General features: G+C 38.9%; 9 protein-coding genes across 9 annotated transcripts; 4 read left to right on the top strand and 5 right to left on the bottom strand.

Moving 5' to 3' along the window:
* Positions 1–54: 54 nt before the first annotated feature.
* On the bottom strand, positions 55–2,511 carry CHL1 (DNA helicase; the record flags this gene model as incomplete). The annotated part of the gene is made up of 1 exon (XM_018133511.1): positions 55–2,511. The coding sequence occupies one exon, from the start codon at positions 2,509–2,511 to the stop codon at positions 55–57; it is 2,457 nt and encodes an 818-aa protein (XP_017989326.1).
* A 280-nt stretch (positions 2,512–2,791) lies between these two features.
* On the top strand, positions 2,792–3,688 carry AW171_hschr74357 (HGL011Cp; the record flags this gene model as incomplete). The annotated part of the gene is made up of 1 exon (XM_018133512.1): positions 2,792–3,688. The coding sequence occupies one exon, from the start codon at positions 2,792–2,794 to the stop codon at positions 3,686–3,688; it is 897 nt and encodes a 298-aa protein (XP_017989325.1).
* A 775-nt stretch (positions 3,689–4,463) lies between these two features.
* Positions 4,464–5,342, top strand: CIP1 (Cip1p; the record flags this gene model as incomplete). The annotated part of the gene is made up of 1 exon (XM_018133513.1): positions 4,464–5,342. One exon carries the CDS (start codon positions 4,464–4,466, stop codon positions 5,340–5,342), a length of 879 nt encoding a protein of 292 aa, XP_017989324.1.
* A 398-nt stretch (positions 5,343–5,740) lies between these two features.
* On the bottom strand, positions 5,741–6,100 carry MRPS16 (mitochondrial 37S ribosomal protein bS16m; the record flags this gene model as incomplete). The annotated part of the gene is made up of 1 exon (XM_018133514.1): positions 5,741–6,100. One exon carries the CDS (start codon positions 6,098–6,100, stop codon positions 5,741–5,743), a length of 360 nt encoding a protein of 119 aa, XP_017989323.1.
* A 400-nt stretch (positions 6,101–6,500) lies between these two features.
* RRP12 (mRNA-binding protein RRP12) lies at positions 6,501–10,145 on the top strand (the record flags this gene model as incomplete). Its single annotated transcript, XM_018133515.1, has 1 exon — positions 6,501–10,145. The coding sequence occupies one exon, from the start codon at positions 6,501–6,503 to the stop codon at positions 10,143–10,145; it is 3,645 nt and encodes a 1,214-aa protein (XP_017989322.1).
* Positions 10,146–10,239: 94 nt separating this feature from the next.
* On the bottom strand, positions 10,240–11,307 carry TAF3 (Taf3p; the record flags this gene model as incomplete). The annotated part of the gene is made up of 1 exon (XM_018133516.1): positions 10,240–11,307. The coding sequence occupies one exon, from the start codon at positions 11,305–11,307 to the stop codon at positions 10,240–10,242; it is 1,068 nt and encodes a 355-aa protein (XP_017989321.1).
* Positions 11,308–11,681: 374 nt separating this feature from the next.
* RET3 (coatomer subunit zeta) lies at positions 11,682–12,251 on the top strand (the record flags this gene model as incomplete). The annotated part of the gene is made up of 1 exon (XM_018133517.1): positions 11,682–12,251. One exon carries the CDS (start codon positions 11,682–11,684, stop codon positions 12,249–12,251), a length of 570 nt encoding a protein of 189 aa, XP_017989320.1.
* Positions 12,252–12,373: 122 nt separating this feature from the next.
* Positions 12,374–15,385, bottom strand: RQC2 (Rqc2p; the record flags this gene model as incomplete). Its single annotated transcript, XM_018133518.1, has 1 exon — positions 12,374–15,385. One exon carries the CDS (start codon positions 15,383–15,385, stop codon positions 12,374–12,376), a length of 3,012 nt encoding a protein of 1,003 aa, XP_017989319.1.
* Positions 15,386–16,258: 873 nt separating this feature from the next.
* On the bottom strand, positions 16,259–20,986 carry AW171_hschr74350 (HGL018Wp; the record flags this gene model as incomplete). Its single annotated transcript, XM_018133519.1, has 1 exon — positions 16,259–20,986. One exon carries the CDS (start codon positions 20,984–20,986, stop codon positions 16,259–16,261), a length of 4,728 nt encoding a protein of 1,575 aa, XP_017989318.1.
* Between the last annotated feature and the right edge of the window lie 325 nt (positions 20,987–21,311).

The raw sequence follows: 21,311 nt of genomic DNA, 5'->3' as shown, positions 1-21,311 counted from the left end.
AGAATAAATATTTTAAAATTCACAAAAAGCCTAAGTGTCACTATATCTTTTAATTTATAACTGTCTTCTTTTAAAAAATCTTTCAGTTTCCACTAATATTATACTAGTGGGTAGTTTTGGCTGTATACGTTTCCGAACCCATTGAGAGAGCTTAGCTTTAATAGAAGGCGATTGATACCTATTGTCAATAAAATAGATGGTAGCGTAATCTCCTGCATGTCTAATAGCCCGACCCACACTTTGGTTAACCGCTCTCATACAAATATTTTCGTAAAATTCACGGGTTGCAATTGAAGCCTCTTTGCTTGAGCCACCTTTGCCAATTATCTTAGCAGCTAAATGGCGCTGCTTAACAATAAGTTCACCACTGAAAAGATTAGGAAAAGGCAAGCCTACCATCACCACAGATCTCGCTAAATCATCCTTAAAATTGATACCCTCAGACAACTTTCCATTCACCACAGCACACAAAACAGCACCAAGCTTTTCATTCAATATAGTATCTGCATAATTCTGCAGTACATCAGCCCCAGATGATGATTCATGGAATATTTTCTTAACTCTGTTCAATTTTTCAAACAATTTCAAATTCTTCCACGTACTAAGAACAAATTCTAAGTGACTATAGCTTGAGAAAAAGACAACCATTCCAGCAGGGGCCTTACACGAGAGCTTATAGAGAAAATCAAACAGATCTAATACAAGTTGTTTATCCTGACGTTTGTCGTATGTAAATTGGAAAGTGTCCCCGACAATATATGCGCTGAGATTCTCGTCTGGAATAACGTGGTCACAACAGAACTTGACAATATCAGACTCAGGAAGGTAAGGAACCAATGTTTCAATTATATCTGAGACTGGTTCCATTGTACCACCTACCAGTAATACTGATTTTGCTTCCTTAATTAAATCTTTGAATATTTCACTTGGCTCTAGTAACATGTATTTCAATACCTGACCCTTTTCAAAAAAAAACTGCCCCTCTTTAGAGGGATTTGCAAGGACGTTCAGAAAAGCTGCAACTTTAAATAGGATAGGCTGTCCAAGCTTCGAGTTGAATCCTTCGTTATATGCATTAACCTCATCTTTAGAAGAGGCCGTATCAGTTGGTTCAACAGCCATGTTTTGAATATAACTATCAATCTTAAACGCAATCTTGGAAACTTTCATATATCTTTCAAGCCTGTATATGTTTATTATATCTGCATTAGAGCCTTGGAAGATCTCTTGCGGACTTTCTAGCTGTTTGCCCTGTTTATAGTTAGTTTCAATAAAGTCAATCAAAACGTTTATCATCTTAACCAATTTCAGGATATTTACCCTGTTAACACTGTTCAAACGCGCCCTAAATCTACGTAAATATGCTTGTAGCGCGCAGCGACACTGCTTTAACTCCAATAGTGATATTGATGCACTGTATATGGAGTTAATTGTGTCTATCAGGTTATGCGCTTCGTCAATAATAATGATGCTGTCTTTCAAGTCTATTCCCAGAGTTGTCCTGGCGTTCTTTAAAAGAAGATGTTGGTAGGGCAATGTAACAATTTCAGCTACATGAACCGATTCCCTTGAAGAATAGTATGGACATGTTTGGAATTCTTTTCCTATTTTGACTAATTCTTCAATATCATGTATTTCATTAAAAGTATAGTCACGAACTTTGCGCGAGCTTGTTTCTTCCCGTGAATTACTGTAATAAATGCATTCTGATTTGCTGATTGAATCTATGCAAGCGTCATTTATCAGATCAGACCTTACCCGTGACACCTTCTCATTAATACACATCTGCTTACGAGAAGCAAACGGCAGAACTTTCACCCTCTCATACTTCATATCATTGAAAGACGGAGGAAAAGTTGGCAGACGTAATTCTGATATAAACTGACTCAATTGTGAATGGGTACGAGATGCAAAATAAATCTTGATAGGATTTCTAAACCTCATGGGTAAATCTTCATGATCTTTCTGATCTAACTTCTTTAGCAGTGTTGCGATCTCTACATTTAATTTATTCCTAGTATCATTTTTACAATCCAAAATACTATCCCCATCCGAATCGTACTCATTAGGTAAAAATTCCTCATCTTTCTGATCTTTCTCCACCTGAACCTCTATTCGACGCCTTTTAGCTCTGACTGGTACATCCGCCACGTGACTAGAGTGAAGGCGTGGCAAGCTATCCAGGTAGTCCTCATATTGTTTAAATGGCACCGACTTGGCCATTAGCATTGACTTCTCATATGATTCTTTCACCCACTCCGGATCATCATCATCATTATCATCCGTGGGGTCTGTATCATCTCCATGATGCTTCGTTTCAGTATCTACAAAGAGACTTTTATGTTCACGAAGCCACGTAACAGCTGAACATATTAGTGATAACGTCTTTCCAGTTCCCGTCGGACTTTCAAAAATACCTAGCTTTTTATTTTCTGCTAGAAGATCATATATCTTCTGCATCAACTGCAACTGGATCTCATAAGGCTTGAAAGGATGGTGAAAGTCATTCATTTGTAGGACTATAAGATTCTTTTACACTTAAAGTACCTCTTCTCAGAATGCGAAAAGATCTAGCATAACAATCTGGCAGTTTGTATTACGTACCAGGTGATTTACTTCATTAAGGGACCCTCTCATGTGATGCCTTTTAAATCTAGGGTTGTAGAACTTTCGAGAGGTTTTCAAGGCAGTGAAAGTGATGTTGCCGCTCAAGTACGAATAAAATCTCAAGCTTATGACATAATTATCTTCAACCCTACCATCATAAAATCCAATAACGCATTCTATAGTGATGGTGTCCCCGGTCTTTGTATCAAGAAGACCTGAAAGTTTGAATTATAGGAATTTGATAAGGGGTGTAAAAATTGCTGTATACGGCTGTATCAAGTCAATTCAAACATTGGAAGGAAAGCAAAGATGGGTTGCTTTGAAACTAGGTGCTTATTCAATTGTACTATATGCGATTTTGAACTTTCTGCAAACGTGGATACGAGAATTGAGTGTCTTGTGCGATCTTGGAATGGTAATAGTTGGCGTGGTGGAATGCGCTATGCAATCGGAACTTGATTACATGTTCTGGGCTTCTTTACACGCAGAGACCTCAAATGAACACATAAACCCTGAAAATATAGCTAAGTCGCGTCGTAATGGAAGGGATAGGCTGCAAGCACCAGTTGCACTAATGCAGGGAATTTTGCGGAAGGCGGCTTTAATGATTTTGATTTCACCGCTGCCGACGAAATGGGCCGTAATACTCCTTTATTGTTGGTCATTTAGCCAGCTGCAATACCGATTTGGTTCCGAATTCGCAGCTGTAATATCGACAGCTATGTGCTTGTACAGCTTAAAGACTTCCTTTTTCTGGTCTATTAACCTTGTTAACCACGTATGGACATTGGAGTTATGCATTCGTATGATACTATCTCCATACTTTAAGGACGCCAAATTTAATCGCGGGGAACAGGAACTCTGGATCACATCAAGGTCCGGGGTCCTCTATGGGTTTGGGCTTGTCATATACGTTTTTATCATGAAATACCCGTGGCTCAGTGGTCTTCTATTTTACATTTCACACTCATCGGCTGCAGTTTTGATTAGCGCCATTACGGAGCCACAGCCTGCAAATCTTCCTTTGAACGGGAAAGAGATGTCAAGGTGGGTTTCTCGCCAATTGCTCTGGGGACTTTAGTTCTTACAGCAGAGCATATACACGATTCATATCTAGTGGACATAATTATAGGTAAATGTACATCACACAGTATTTATTACTTGCCTAAATCCATTCTGGTGAGAATTATGGCATATGGTACCGTGAAAGGAGGAGAATCGTCTTATCTTTTGTGCGGGTCATATGCATTTCCTTTGTCTTCACACGCGTTTGGTCGCGTTATTGTCAGACGAAAAGAAAATCGATCCAATATTGGACAAAAACGATTCAATAAGCGGCAAGTTCACACAACGGGATTCCGTGACTAACATACAAGATTCGCGACCACCTGCAACAGCGCGAACTTTAAGATAAAGTTTGCAAAGCTGACAGCGACAGCTCATACGTTATCTGTGATGCGATTTGCTAAGATACAAATCGGCTGATTGGAACGTTTAATCATCGATATAGCTACGTACCATAATATCTCTACTGAAGAGGCCAGCGATTCTCAGTATATAATAACTTGATTCTATACTGCGGTTTAAAGATCAGTTTTAAAAGTAAGCTGATTTCGACATTATACCACCGGATTCTAATAATTACTCGTTAGAATTTTTACTCAAGCAGTCCAAAAAAGGGGAATAAAAAATAAATACGTTAGGGAAAAATTGCGCATCATACTCAATTACGATTACGCACACACAACTGTTCAGAACGGAAGAATAAGAATTGATCGGTTGTATAATAGTGATCCAAGTAACTGTAACAGCCTAATATAGCATTATACCCTTTGATACCATTAATATCGGTGATAATGTTAAGTAAATTTGATTACCAGTTTCAAAGCCAGGAGCTGGGTGTTCAAAGATCACGACCAAGACTCATGGTTGATACATCTATGGTGGAATCTTCATTGGCTGCGCCAGTTGTTATAACTCGAGGAGCATATGCAAATGATTTTAATGGTTTAGGAACAGACGTAGACCCCGAGTCGCAGGAAAACAGTTATTATGAAATGGTAGAAACTCCGAGAACACCAACCTCACTGCCGGCTAGCGAATACACATCTTCAATATACAAGCTCTCGGCTGGAAGCACGATATCACTTGCTAGTTCAGTGTCAGAAGTATCTTACACAGGTAATATGGTGGATATGCAGCCTGAATTTACTCCTCAGTTTCTGACGTTGATGCTTGATACATATTATTTGGCCGGTTCCGATGCTACTCTTACACCATTTGACTTCCACAACCCTCCGTCAGGAATTTTAAATAAAGTTGCAAAGATCGCTATAGAAAGATCTGAAATCGAAGGCATGGATTTAGGGTGTGAACGCAACAATTGGCTTCTAACTAGTATTAGGCGACGCATCAGACAGGAATTAAGGAAAGAATTCAAAGAGCGGGAAATTACATCTTCACCTCTAGTTCCCAAGTTTGAGTTGGATATAAAAAACGATGCTCCATTACAATACAACCAAAGCGGACACTTTACTTGGGATATTGATTATCAGGTAAGGCATGCGCCGCACTTTGACATCGATGATACACTATCTGGTTCACCACCATCATTAAGGTGCGATTCTCCATATTTTGGAATACAGAACGATTCAAGTGCTAACTTTCTTAACGAGGCCTCCTTGACTCGCAATGATTCGACGCAAATTACGTCACCAGAAGGGCTTATAGTCTAACGAGTTCGCCATGCATAGATTCAACAAAACAAGAAGGAATGCACATTAGGTAGAAGCATTTGTAATACACAACTAATGCATATGAGCTTTGGATTAATAAAAATGCATGCTAATATATATATTGGGTGCTATATGTGGACGAACACCACTATTATTCCATATTACTACGACATTTCGTAGCGTCATAGGCTCCTTTTTGTATTTACACAGGATTTTGCTAAAGTTCATTTTTATCTCGTTATTTAGGCATAACAATTATCTCTACAACGGTCGATACTATATAACTATCACATACAACCCAGATATGCCTGAAACCAAGTTGATGGTCGCAAAAGTTATTCGGTGGTAATAAAGTATAGAGATCACAACCATACAAGATTCAACTACCAAAGCAGTTCTCATTCAAATGTTTCCACTCTTGGCTCAATAACCTTGCCCTTGAGTGATCTTTGTACTCCCCAGTTACTATCTAAAATACCACATTTTTTGAAGATCCTTACAACAGGTTCGGTAGCCTGGGCACCCACAGAAATCCAATATTTAGCCCTGTTCATATCTAACTGAACTTGCTTTTCCAGATATACTTTACTTTGGGGAGCTTCTAACTTCGACGTAACTGGTTTAGGAAGGTATTCACCTATCACTTCTATTGGCTTTTTATAGTTAGTACGTTTGGCGGTTGTGACGACAATGTTGTACAGTGGGGCATGTTTCCGACCAATTCTAGCTAAACGTATTCTAACTAAACCCTTAGTCATTTTTCACAATGGCTAAGCTAGTGAACAGGTCTGCTTTTTAGCTTAAATTAATTATATAGAAATATAGTAGATTTTCAGTTTATCTTATGAATAGAGCGTTAAAATTTTTTTGATTTCACCACACGTACTGTAACAAATAAAGAAATAGAAAAGTGTTGTAGAACTGAAGAAGTAGCTATGTACTATTACATAGATTGCATATATCTTGCGTTACTGTTTAAGCATTCATATTTATTATAATAATTCTATAGTCACGTGAGCATCAAAGAGTAAGAAAAAGCAACTTTCTTATATTTGAAAAATTTTATATGTATGATGCTCATCGTGCATTAAATAACATGCTTTAGAAACTTTATACATTAAAAGATTATCGGTACTCAGTCCTAGTATATCAACTACGATGGAATCTGATAAAGTTGAGAAAGTCTTAGATCTCGATGAGAAATTCTCCAAGATTAGGTCTCATATGAGATCAAAGTTGGATAATCAGAAGCATATTGCGATCATTTTGTCCGCTGTGGAAGAGAATATGGATGAACAACATGCTCCCAGCAAGAATGTTGTCAATTACTTTATATCATTTATGTCCTTAGTGGACCAGTCTATTGACGAAAATACTAAAGAAATAAAAGATCTGCAATTAGCATCATCGTCAATATATTTGTTGGACTTACTTTTCCCACATATCCCAAAAAAACTACTTAGATCGAAGTTTGGTGAACTATTAACTAAAATTGCCCCATGTATTACTGATAGTGCTGCTACTCCTGCATTAATTAGGTCTTCCATTGGTTGCTTAGAATCTCTACTAATAGCACAGGATTCTCAATGTTGGAACAATGAGAAGGAATTATCTGTTAATCCAATCACAGGGTTAAGTGGTTTGTTAGAATTATCTCTAGATTCTAGATCAAAGATTCGGAAGAGAGCACAGGAAGCTATCGCAAACATTTTGAAGAACCCACCTCCTTCTCCTACTGCGGAGCATATTGCCTCGCCTTTGGTGGGTAACTTCGTTGTTAAATCATTGGCTGGTATTATTGATGAAATATCTAATCTTTCAAATAAGAAGATGAAAGCGATGAATGGAGCCGATGAGCTGCATGCTAAAAGTATACACATATTGCAACTGATTTCTACTATTGTATCTGTGAAACAGTGGCCGTCTCTACTGACAGAACAGTTGTGTGATCTTTTGCTTGAAGTTTCGAAGTCCTCTAACGAATTCCTTGTCTCGAAAGCTTTTGGTTGCTTTGAAGTGCTATTTCAAGTTATGGCAGAATCTAGTGTCTCCTCTGGTCTTGCTGAAGATAAGTTTTTGACCGTGTTGGACATAATTTTTTCATTAAAACCATCAAAGGCTGACATAAATATTGCAGTTGCATGGATTGCAGTTGTAGCTAAGGGCATTACTACTTATGCATCTTATCAACCATTGAAATGTATGATTAAGCTACCAGAAATTTTTGACATACTCTCGTTCTACTTATCGAGTGAGACGCAGGAAGTCTATTTCAGCGCTTCGCAGTGCATGATCACAATCATCAGAAATGCGATAAGGGATGAGTTGTTACTGTATCCACCATCAGTTACTGAAGAAATTTATGAAAATGTCGATGATATTATATCTACGTTGGCAGAAAAGTTCACCAGTTACTTGTCAATAGGTTACACCCATTGTGCTAAGGAAAGCCTTCAAATTTTAGTTGCCGCCTTTAAGAAGCTAAGATACAGATGCAACCCAGATTTCATTAAACCACTCGAGATTGTCGGTGAATGGAGAACAGATGAGGAGAGGTACTTAGATTTTAAAGCTGAATCCGAGCATGTCATAGGTGCTGCAATACAGGCGATTGGTCCTGGAGCTGTATTAGGTTGTTTGCCATTGAATTTAGACAGTCAGTGTAACAGCAAACCAGGCAGAGCATGGCTGCTGCCTTTAATAAGAGACCATACAAAGCATAGTGAGTTGTCCATATTTGTAAAACAACTTATGCCATTGATTGAACACTTTGAATCCAGGTGCATTAATCTTGATAAAGAATCAGTAACACTTAAATTATACCAAACAATTATTGACCAGCTTTGGTCGACTTTGCCACGTTTCTGTGAATTACCAACAGATTTGAGAGTTTCATTTACAGATGAGTTTGCCTCCAGTTTGTCTTCTACTATGTACTCGAAAGTGGAATTGAGAACCGTTATTTGCAATTCTCTGAAAGTCTTGGCTGAAAGTAACTCGTTACACTTAAATGGTACACAGGGTGATGATCTATTACTAAACCAACAGGTCCCTCCTAGTGAAACTAAACTGAACATTGAATACTTATCCTCTAAAGCCCCAAAAATTTTGGCAGTATTGTTTAACATATACACGAATACTGCTCCAAATGCGAGGGGCTACATTATAGAGGCAATTGAAGCATACTTAAATATTACACCAGCTGACGAGTTGACAAAAACCTTTAATAATGTGTGCTCTTTGTTAAAGAATGCCATGGATGAAGAGTCCTCTGCAAAAAAGTCTCGTGGAAAGGTCAACCTTAGTGCAACATTATTGGACATCGTTGTGGCTATGACTGCCTTTGTTCCTGCGTCTTCATATCCTGCATTGCTCAGTATATTTAGCACAACAGTGAACTCATCAGACGTTTTAACTCAAAAAAGAGCTTATAGAATAATTGCCACTCTAACAAAATTGGAAAATGCCTCAAACGCTGTTAACTCTTACGTTTCTGATATTGAAAACGTTATTTTAGATGCTGCGAAATCTGTTCAAACAGCATCCAAAGCTTCTCGATTGATTGCAATTAAGACTTTAATTGAAATTCTTCCTTCTGATCATCTTCAATTTATTGTGAAAGTCGCACCTGAAGTCATTCTATGCTGTAAGGATGTTAACGAAAAGTCTAGAGAAGCTGCATTTGGCTCTCTTATTGCAATGGGGAAGAAAATGGCCGATCCAAACGGTGTTATTAAATTGTCAACAATTTCAGGATATGATCCAAAAACTCCTGATCAACCATCATCGATATCAGAGCTGTTCAAAATTATATCCGCTGGTCTGATCGGTGAATCTCAGCATATGGTTAGTGCGACGATTGGTGCATATTCATGCTTATTCTTTGAATTTAAGGATGCAGTTGAACCATCCATGTTAATGGAAATCTATGACACTATTGAGCTATACATGACCTCTAATTCAAGAGAAATTGTTAAGAGTGCAATTGGTTTTTGTAAGGTGTGTTGTTTGAGTTTACCGGACGAGTTTATGAGACCGAAAGTTCCTGCATTGTTACCAAAGTTGTTACGTTGGTCACATGAACATACTGGTCATTTTAAAGCAAGGGTGAAGCATATCATTGAAAGACTAATCAGAAGGTTTGGTTATGATTTTGTAGAGGCAAACTTTCCTATTGAGGATAGGAAGCTTCTGACGAACATTAGAAAAACCCGTAATAGGAACAAGAGAAAGGCAGCAGAGGATTCAGAAAACGCTAATGCTACAGCAGTTTCATCCACAAAGAGTTCTCGTTTCAGTTCCGCTTTTGATGAGGCAATTTACGAGTCGTCCGAAGACGAAAGCAGTGATGATGAAAATGCGCAAACCAAGAAGAAGCACTCAAAGCAATATATTGTTGAATCTAAGGATACACCACTGGATCTCTTAGATAGTCAGGCTTTAGCGCATATATCTTCAACGATACCCAAGAAATTTAAGAAGCAACAAAAAGGCAGATCTATCGAAGACTCTACATTTAGCTTTGACGCGGAAGGTAAATTAGTGGTTAAAGATTCAGAACAAGGCTTGGAAGACGATCCATTGTCTTCTATCACTAGTGGGCTCAATTCATACCTTGAAGCAGTAAAGAATGGTCCTATAAAGGGCCAGAAGGGTAGGCTAAAGTACAAGAAAGGTAAGCGATCCGGTAACGATTCTGATGATGATGTTGCAGAAGATTTCGATTTGCCAAATAGGTCAGCTACTACTAATAGTAAAATTGGAAAGAAGAAGGGCATGTTCAAAAACAAAAGAAAATTGTAATCCTATGTAAGTCTAAATTAATGGATAATTAGTTTTATTTAAAGCATTCATGTAATATGATAAACACGCTAAATTACTAAACCATGGAAGATTTTTACGAACCATTGTATTCGAAAGAATTACTACCGTAAACTAATGAGTCCCGGCGCTCAAAAGTATTTTGCACATCCTCAAGATCCTGGAATTCTGAATCGACTTCGTGACTCAACTTCAATTCACCAGTACCAGAATTATGTTCAAACTCATCCAACTCTTTATAGTCATATTGCTGAGAGCAATATTCTGACGCCGGTTCGTCTTCTATCAGCTCATTGTCTAGTGAGTTATCGATAGCAATACTTTCTTCTTCAAAAGAAAGTGTTATACTATCTAGTCTATCTTCTTTTCTCAATATCGGCAACTTAGATAATAATACGTCCACATTGGTTGCCGCTTCAACGTCCTGACCATCGGAAACCGCTAAAGGAATATGTTCTTCATTGTTTTTCAGCTGAGAATTGCTTAATATGGACCATCTATACCCCGGGATAGCTGGGAGACTTTCTAAATCTATCGGCAACTTGCCCGATATTTCTCTCGATGCGTTAACCTTTTGTCTAGTAACCATAAACTTAACCCAATCATCCATATCACCATTATTTATCATAGCACCAACCAATTCACTCTCTTCATTGTTTACATGATTGTTTTTTTTCCCATTATTGAGTTGATTAATATATTCTGGAATTAACGATAACGGTTTATTAGGTAACTTTCCATTTGCACCTTCCTTAGCATTTAAAAGCTCTGGCACAGGAGTGGCTACTAATCTCGCATCAACCGCAGACGGGCTGTTCTCGCACCAGTCTTTAAGCTTCTGTAGCCCAACATCTCCAGGTAGTTCTGAGTTTTCATCGTAAACGTCAAGTAAATCCATCGGTTTAATAAGTCCAACATTCTGAAGGGCCAAAGATAAATCTTGAATATATATCGTTCCATCCATTGCCATTCTTGCAGCTGCTAACATTCGCAGTTCTTGTAGTAGCAACGAGAGGAATCGAATATACAGGTCAGTGAAGGTATCAACTGTAGAAGGTTTAGCCCTATCAAAACCATGGGCTTTAAGGAGCTGGATCATAGACACTCGCAGCAGGCGAAAATAAAAAGCCTTAGCAGAAGTCATTAATATAGGGAGTCGATTATCTCTTTAACTTATCTAAATGATATGATGATCTAACTTTCTTTCATTCATAACGAAGGCATTGGCCGCTTAATTATTAGTTATTCATTTTTTCATACAAAGTACGACTACTTAATAACAGGTCCAAGTACCGTAAGAAATAGATATAACAAACTCATAAAACCGCTTAGTTGCTCATATCATTGATCTGGTAGCGTTGATATATGTTATTAACTATATAGCATATCCTCACGTGATCTAATTTGTTTGGGTGTTTTATATGACAAGTGGCAAGGAAAAAGAGTTAATTTAAACTGAACTTGCTTCACTAAATATACGCTAAAGGAGAGGGACCATTGGTAAATATAGAATTAAATATGGTTAACCTTTCGCTGTACGCAATACAGGGTGTATTAATTTTAGACAACGAAGGGAAGCGTGTTTTTACCAAGTATTTTCATCCTCCTCATGAACCAGTTAGTGATGGATGGAGCTTCTCTACTGTTAAGAAGCAGAAAGAGTTCGAAGCAAAATTATTTAAGAAAACCTATAAGAAGAATGCTGAGATTTTAATTCTAGAGGACCGCTTAGTGCTATATAAAGAGTGCGCTAATGTTATTTTATATGTTATGGGATCGCTTGAAGAAAACGAAATTGTGCTTCAGGATACGTTAAACGCTATTAAAGTAGGCATAGAGGTTGAATTGAATACTGATATCGATAAGAAGGCCATTCAGGATAATTATGACGTTGTTTGTCTTGTAGTGGATGAAGTTATTGATGATGGCATTATTTTAGAGACGGAATTGCGGACCATAAACTCTAGAGTTACCAAAGCCCCAACAAATGAACCTACGATTACAATTGATCTATCAGAGAAGGGTTTGTTAAGCGCCTGGGGGTTTGCGAAAAGTAAGCTTGCCGAGACTTTACAGCAGGGATTGTAAGCGATCAATGGTCGACGTATATATGTACTCAAATTATTTACGTTACTGCGAATACTATAAATCAGCCGATATATAGTCAATCACCTGGAATACATTGGGTTGCTCCAAATTGGCTTGTTGAATTACTTAGTTTTCTTTGTTTTACCTTTTGAACTTCCTTTGCTTGATTTTGTATCACTAGAACCTGGGATGGTTACCTTTAATCTATCGACACATATTAAGGGTATAAATTCTTGCACCTTAAGCTGTTTTATCAGATCGATTTCAGCAGCTGAACTTTTATCAATTTCTTGTTTCTTAGAGTCCGTAGTTCTAGTCAAAAAATGATGCAAAACCTCATTGATGGTTTTCGTCTTCTTCATAGATCCTGGTTGGATCTTTACTTTGTATTTGTATTTTCCAACAGACGACCAGGGTGCAAACACCGGCAGGACAGCAAGAATTTCATCATCTTCTAATGGGGTGGGCTTTAATTCCTTAAATATCTTATCGTAGTTGATTTTGACAAACTCTGATGATGTGAATTTTAATGCCTGTTGTTGCTTCTGCCTTTCTCGCCTCATCTTTTTACTTTCTCTTTCTTTCTGTTTTGTAGCATCCTCTTCTTTTTGCTGGCGCTGTTTTTCAATACCTTTCAGGGTACCCAACGCTTGCAATCTCATTATCATTTCCTCTTCATCTTGATCAGCGTATCTTTTCTGCATCTTCTTTAACTTACCCTTCTTACCTCGAACCTTTTTATTGCTCATAGCTTCAAGGATAGATGTTACAGAGTGGGTTGGATCTGCCTCAGCTGCAGCTTTGTTTAAATTTGTTTCTTCTGTTTCTATATGGTCATCAGAAAACATATATAGCTCAGATGTACCAGTAGTTTCTTCCTCAGCACCTTCTAAGGAGTGTTGCGCTTCTCCCGGCGTTTCGTTAGTTTCATTGTCCCAGCTACTCTGATTAACATCAGCAATTGTTTCCAGCATATCCTCTGTTCCATCTATTTCTTCCTCTGCCTCCCCTGTTTCTTCATATTTGTCATCGCTATCATCCGTTTTCACTTTCCAAAGAAGCGCCATTCCCATAACAAGTTGTGCTGGTGGTAGGAAAGTTTTGCGCTCTTCATGGACGACTCGGAATTCCCCAGGACCTAACAAAGAACCGTCGATATCATCAAATTTGCTCAAATTTTTAGCACTGCACCACCATGGTGAAGATGCAACTTTCTTCGACCACGCCTCCGAGGCTGAATTAGCGAGAACACCAGCTTGCATTAACGTATTAGGTGGAATTTCTGTAAAATATGGGTTTTTGATCCACACCTTTGATCCAAAAGCATTAGAAACGCACACATCATCTTTCTGGATATATTTACTGAAAATTTGGTCAGTTTCAATCCCGCTTTTTCCCATTAGTGCCAGGAATCCTTCATTTGAAATGAACCAAGTATAGTTTTCAAAGAAATAGCGCTTCCGAAGAACGCGCAACACTTCATGCTGTTCCTTCAATTTTTTTTTTAGATTAGTCTCGATTTTGTGCTCTATATTCTTCATTGCACGTTGCACATTCTGTTCAACACCTGCTTGTTTCTTTGCGCTATGTTTTTTAATTTCATAGTAATTAGAAGCATTAGCATAGGCCGATAAGGATAGGTCAATCATGACACTAACGGTCTCTAAAGAGCTTTTAGAGTTATCCGTCGGTTTAGAAGTATTTTTATCGAAATACTCATCTTCAGGGGTTGAAGAACTATCATCAGACCATTCGTCATTATCGGAGTCAGATTTATCCTCTCCAGGTGGCTTATCAGTTTCATCGTTAGGAATTGGTAGTAGCAGTTGAATTTTGTTTTCTTTCAACTTAAGTGGTAGCTGTATTAATTGAGCAACCTTATTGCCTCTTAATTGCTCGTTCTTAATCAACTTTTCCATAGCAACCCAATCCATTTGCTGATCAACAAGGCCTTGAACAGAAAGTTTAGCTTCTTCAACTATATCGGCATTTGCAATAATGGCGTATCCTTTTTTTTCATTAGACTGTTGCATATCCACTAACTGTTGAATCTTTTTATTGTTCTCAATTTTTGCCTTTTCAAGCTTCTTTTTAGCTTGGTCTTCCTGATTTTGTATGCGTAATGCGTATTTTGTAGACTCAATTGTAGAGAAGTATGTATCAACAGTTCTGTTATAATTGCCTTCAATTTCAATAACTTTTACGTCTTTCAATTTATCCTCTGCAATATAAGGTACAAAAGGATAAAATTGCTCATATGTGTATTCCGTATCTTCTTTATCCTTTGCCTCATCAAATAGAGCATTTCTCTTAGCCAAAATATATCCTATCTTGATTGAATTTTTCAACGTACTGCAAAACTCTTCTTCAGTTTTATTTAGAGCACATACTATAGAGTTAATATTACCTTCAAACTCTAGTAATGACGTAGATGGATCCAAGCCGCTGCTCTTGCAGCATTTTAAAATCAACTCATTGGACAAGTGCGGGAACGCACTAAAAATTACATTCTGAATAGACGGAATCTTTTGTTTCCCTTTGCTTCCTACTTGACTTTGTTTAGTCATAGTATTGGCGTAAAACAGTTTCTTATCTTCTATCAATTGTTCAATTTCATCTAGGCTATGACTAGCTTGAGTGGGAAGCTTTTGTTCAGTGTTTTGAAGGAAGGTTTCATCAAACATTGTATAAGTAATCCCAATGGCAGTCTGATGATCCTGCACCACCCTATGTAAAGCCATTATCTTCCTATTCTCATCAAGCAGTAAAACATTACCAGCCGCAAAAAACTCTAGCACTAAAAAATACAAACCATTTGCAAAACTTAAAACCAGGATTCTGTCATTGTCTATCTGCTTGACCGTTGTTAACCTTTTTGATTTCAAATGCTTTCTTAATTTTATGACAAATTGTGAAGGAGAAGGAGGTATAGGCCTTGTAAAATCCGTAATGTGAATTTTTAATCCACAATCAATAACCACATTAACCTTTGATTCAGACTTGTTAAATTTCAGCAAAAATTGTCTATTAGAGTCCGCAATGCTATAAATATTATTCAGCCGGCATCCCTCTAGCTCTAGCTTTAATTCTTTTCCCAAAATTTGAAGGTCCAATGAAGTAATACGTTGCTTCATTATATGACGGTTAATAGTGAAGTTTAAGTTCTATGTGTGAGTATGTCGTCAAACTATTAGAAGTTCACCAGCCAGAATTTTTTTATACTAAAAAAATGAAAAAGTCTAGTACATTTAGAAACAGCGTAATCCAAGTTTTATTAACAAGATACAGAGAACTAGGAGATATACATTTATTATGTTGTTTTAAGTATTGTTGAAATTACTTTTTATTTGCCTTGTAAGTTTTTCTTCTGTAATTCTATTTCCGTAGATTAGAGCGATTCTGTGAGGTATACAAATGAACCGATGACATTTATGTAGAGGACTACCTAAACCGGTCACGTATAACATGTATTCGTTGGCCAAGTGTGAATTAAGTATCTCAATGATTGGCTAGTTTACTACTTATCCAGATCTAACTGATTCAATGAGCTCTTGTTCTTTCTTGACTTAGAATCGTATTATAACTATCCATGGTCTCCTTATTTATGTTAGGTTTCTCTGGGCTCATAGTCATAAAGTTAACAAATCTCGAATCCTTGCGGATCTATTATGATCGAGGGTACTAGTCAGGTATCTAACCTTACTGGATGGTTATAGCTAATACTTATAACCACTACTGATTTGATTAGACGTCACTTACTGGCTGAAACCTTACCTGATCGCTAAATTGATTTTATGAAAATTTTGCCGAGGACTACTTAACTGATCACGCGCGTGTTAAATATTCAATGATAGATTAGTTTACTATGTATATAGGTCTAATCTTAGTCAATGACCACTTGTCGTCCTTCGACTTCTAGTCATATTCTCATATCTAGCTATGGCGACTTTATATACGTTAGACTTATCTAGTCCATCTTCATTTCTTCGACAGATCTCGAGTCGTTACTAGCAATTACTCCTACTTTTCCATACAGATCTGATCCGACGTTTCTTTCTAGCTGCTGTTTCTACGAGGTTTCTATTTGAATCTACGACATCCTCCTCCACCTCTTCGGACGTCGACCTACGCCTTGCGTTCGACGTCCCCACTGGGTCTCCAGGAGATGGCAGGTCTTCTTCTTGCAATCGTTTCTGAAAGTCTTCTAGTAGTTCGGCCTTCCGTGTAGGTGGTAAGAGCTCTAAGTCGTCTGCGTCGTACAACACCACGGTGCCCGGGTCTACTTGCTCCATCTGGCATTCATATACCTCTTCGTCTTTGTCATAATCTACTATTGATACGATTTCGTTCACTCGATCTCGAGCCTCGAGCCTACTATCTGGTGGTAATCGAGTATAGCGATCATTTCTAGGATAATACTTCTTCAAGTATTGTACGTTGATTACTCGGTGTGCCGTGAGTTGAGGTGGTAAATCAATCTCGTAGGCATTATCATTAATCTTCGCGAGTACCTTGAATGGTCCAGCATATTCCTCAGCCAGTTTCTGATACAACTTATCTTCTTGTATCCTCTTCTTCAACACGAGTACTAGCTCTCCCGGCTCGAATGTAACCTCACGTCGTTTGTCATTCTTATCGACTTCCATTCGAATACGGTTCTCTTCTAATTGGTCTTTGATTCGAGCATTAATGGCTTCTAAAAGTGATGCTAGGTCATCTGCGTCGAGGCTTTGATTGCCGTTATCTACCCCGGCTTCTACGCAAGGTTCGTATGGTTCGTAACCATATGCTACTCTCGCTGGGATATCTTTGATGGCTTGATTGTATGCACTATTGTATACAAATTGAACGTGCCATAAATGTTGATCCCAATTTGGGGATTGTGCAAATTGTTTTAGTAATCGGGTTAATGGTTGCATCACCCGTTCTGTCTGTCCATCCGTTTGCGGGTGGGCGGCTGTTGAGCGTAGTAACTTAATTCCATAAGCCTCCATGAGTTCTTGATACTTTGCACTCTCGTACCTAACATCTCGGTCACTAACGACAGTATTCGGACAACCCTTCTCTTTAAAGATATTATCTGCTAATAAGTAAAATACTTGTTCTCCACTGATGGTTTTCTGACATGGGATAAACCATGCATACTTCGAAAATCGATCTACTACGACCATAATCATGTCATTACCTTGTCTGGATTTTGGAATACCTGATAAGAAGTCCATGCTTAATTCTTTCCACCGTTCTGTGGCTTTAGGCAGTGGCATGATCTTCCCCTGGCTATTCGGGCGATAACGCTTCCTAACCTGACAATCCACGCATGTTTTCACATACTCCTTAACATCTCTTGCCATCTTTGGCCAGTAATAATATAGTGCGATCTTACTATACGTGGCTTCAATCCCGAAATGTCCTCCTGTCAAGAAGTGATCGTGATATGTCTGTAGTACCTCTTGGACCTTATTCCTTGGAACTATGATTCTATTTTCATAATAGATCACTGATCCATCCATGGAAACCTTTTGTCTGAAGATCTCGGACTTCCTCAACTTCTCCATGTACTTCGCTACCAAGTGTACGTCGTTCCCTTCCATCACTGGGTGGAATTTCTTACCTAGGGTTTTTAGTACTGCAATGGAGAATGGATCTGCCTTGTAATCCTCTTTCCATAATGTTGGTCTAATAATGGCTCCTTCTACCATATAGAACCTTCGTACGTCTCGCGATAACACATCTGCTACTACATTATGCGGTCCTTTCACGTAACTGATTGTGAAGTCATATTCTTCTAATTCATCCAACCACCGTGCTACTCTTCGGTGTGGTTTACCTTTATTCTTCACTGTCAATAGCCCTAGACGGTCTGTTTTAATCTGAAACGGTCTGCCATGTAACAAATATCTGAAGTGCCGCAGTGCTTCTACTATACCTAGTAACTGTAATTCTCCAGCAGGATATCTCGACTGCACATCATTGAATGCTTTGGAGAAATACTCCACGACACCTACTACCTTCCCATGTTCATCAACTTCTTCCAACACTCCGCCTACTCCCTCCTTAGACGCGTCTGTGGTTAACACATATTTCGCATCGGGGTCATATGTCTTAAACTTCACCAGAATTGGTTCACTGGACAGTAGAGCTTTGGTGCGTTCGACTGCTTCTGTCTGTCGTTTAGACCACTTCTCTTTTCCTGCTATAAATCGGTGTAGTGGTCTAGTAACTAATGAACAATTAGGTATAAATCGGCGGTAATAATTCACAAGACCTAAAAATCGTTGTGTTTGCTTAACCGTTTGTGGCATCTTTAACAGCTTGATGGCTTCACATTTGTGGGTTAAAGGTTTGATTCCTATATCACTGACTTCATACCCTAAGAACTCTACCTTGTTCACATTAAAATGACACTTTTTCTTCTTCGCTATTAGCCCTTGCTCTTTTAATCTCCCTAATACTATATCGAGATGAGTTATGTGTTCTTCTTCATCCTTCGAGTAGATTAGAAGAACATCTAAGTAGACGGCAACAAAAGGTAGTTCTATGAACAATTCCGTCATATATCTAGCGAGCGTGCTTGTAGCATTTACTAATCCGAATGGCATCACTACGTACTCGAACTTCCCTTGGGACGTAATGAACGCAGTTTTCTCCCTATCTTCTTTCTTCATAGGAATCTGATGGTATCCACCATGGAGATCTAAAGTACTGAACACTTTTGCTTCCCCAATACAAGCTAACAGGTCGTCAATTCTAGGTAAGGGGAATGGATCACGTACTGTGATCTTGTTCAACTCCCTATAATTGATGCGTAATCGGTGGCTACCGTCCTTCTTTTTCACTAGCACTATCGGTGAGCTACCGGGTGCGGTTGAGGGTATGATAAATCCCTGTTCTAAGAGTTCGTTCACTAATGTTCTTGTGATGTTCTTCTCTTTAGCTGTCTGTCTGTAGGGCTGTAATTTCGGTAGTCTTGCTCCTTCCACAAGTCTAATTTCGTGGCACACTCGTCTTTTCTGTATGTGCGCATTGTTCAATACATCTGTTACTGTATCTTTGTACTTTTCTGCTAATACGGGTGGTAAATCCGACTCTTGTGGGCTACTAGAAGTTGACCCTGAGGATCTGGCCTTGTATCTTAACCAGTCTTCTTGACTGCCTACTCTTGGGCTCGCCTGTTGTTCTAACAGCTCTCGTTGTACCTGTTTCCCTGAAGGTGTGCTCACAACTTCTGGCTCCGCCTCTACTGTATTGAGCTCTGCTGCTCCTGCTTTTACCGTCTGGCGCCGAGGTATCTCGTCCTTCCCGGTTACGGTATCTTCTACCCTGTCGGTATCTCTAGGCTCCCGTGGCCAACCTGTTACATCACTGGATCGCTTCGCACTCACGTCCGTAATTCTTTGTAAGTTATTACTCCTATTCTGTAGCAACTGGGTAACAACCTCGATCCACTCTGGCATCAATACCATGGTTGATGTACCTACAATGACGTCCACATCCAATTCTAAAGGAGTGACACACGCTACAAATGCGTATGTTCTGCTGTTATAACGTAGACTGAACTCTACTCCAGTGGTGGCGGCTATCAAATCTCCATCTATCCCACGATACCATGCCTCTGGTACTTCTAAAGTGGTTATCCCTAACCTACGAACGCAGCTGTCCGTCACCAGGGATAGATATGCGCCTGTGTCTAATAGTACTTTGACTGGTTTAAGCGTCCCCTCATCTAACGCAGGAATTACAAGCCCCCTAATCCCTTTAATGGCTACTTGTACTCCATCTAATTCTCTGCTTTCTGTTTTATGGATTTTTATTCGTTTATCTTGAATTTGAGACGCTAGTCTTACTGGTTTACTCCTATTACCTGTGATATGAAAATTCTCTAACGACGTTGTTAGTTCTTCAATTTTAGCAGGTTTCATTGGTTGTGCTAAGTGTAATTCTTCGGGACACTGAGGTGAGAAGTGCCCTTCTTCATTACAAGTATAGCATTTCAGAGGTTTCTCCCGCTCCCGCTTCTCTTTCTTTCCATCGTTACTTCTGATGGATTTATCCTTCGTGCTTGCTGGGATCCATCCGCGTGTGGATGTCTTACGACGTGTTGCTGTTTTATCCATCGATTGTACGGTTGCTGGATTTTCCCGAATGACATCGGCCATCATACGCCAATTTTTCGGTGTCTTAGGGCATACTGCCAGCAATTGTTTAGCTTCGGTGGACAATCCATACTTGAATATAGCCATCATCATCTGATCCACAAGGGTTTGAAGGTCCTTGGTGGCAAGCTCCGCGGTGGTTAATTGAAATTCATGCACGTATTGAGCAAAGTCTTGGTTTTTTGCAACAGCTACGTCAATAAGTTGCACAATCTTGTCTACCGGAGATACAACTTGGTTATAGGTGAGGGATAGGTTGTCTACCATCTCTTCAAATGTTGGTGGGGATCCTCGCTCTGATTCAATCCTAAAGTAGTATGCCATAGCACTCCTTTGAGGGTTATCACCTAAATGACTGATCAAGTACATCGTCTTATCATCGTCATTCCACTCTGGCTGATTACGCGTTGCCAAATACTTCACTTGCATCAATAGCATACGGAGTTGATTAGGGTCCTCCCCTGTCATCTTCGTCTCCTTAAACATCCCTGCTGCAACGTGGGAGTGACGTCCCATATCTGTGGATGGGGAAGTCTCAACGGTTCTCCGTTGACCTCCATAAGTTGGTGTACCCCTGTCCATTGCTCTGAATCTTAGTTACTGCGCGACGCTACCAAATGTCGTGGACTATCTAACCGATCACGTGCTAACTTGAAGTTCCTTGATCACGTGAGTATTAAATATTCAATGATAGATTAGTTTACTATGTATATAGGTCTAATCTGAGTCAATGACCACTTATCCTTTCTTGGATTCCTAGTCGTATTCTAATATCTACTATGGTCTTTATATACATTAGGGTCCTTTCGTCCTAGCTTCATTCTTGTACTCAAACTTGATCCTGGATAGGCACTCTACAGCTAGAGTTCTACTCCGAATGGATACTCTACTTCTTTAGAGTAGCTAA

Source organism: Eremothecium sinecaudum, chromosome VII (assembly GCF_001548555.1).
Source record: "Eremothecium sinecaudum strain ATCC 58844 chromosome VII, complete sequence".
In the NCBI taxonomy this organism is placed as follows: Eukaryota; Fungi; Ascomycota; class Saccharomycetes; order Saccharomycetales; family Saccharomycetaceae; genus Eremothecium; species Eremothecium sinecaudum.
The sequence above is the reverse complement of the archived record's forward strand: the minus strand, read 5'-3'. Positions and strand labels throughout refer to the sequence as shown.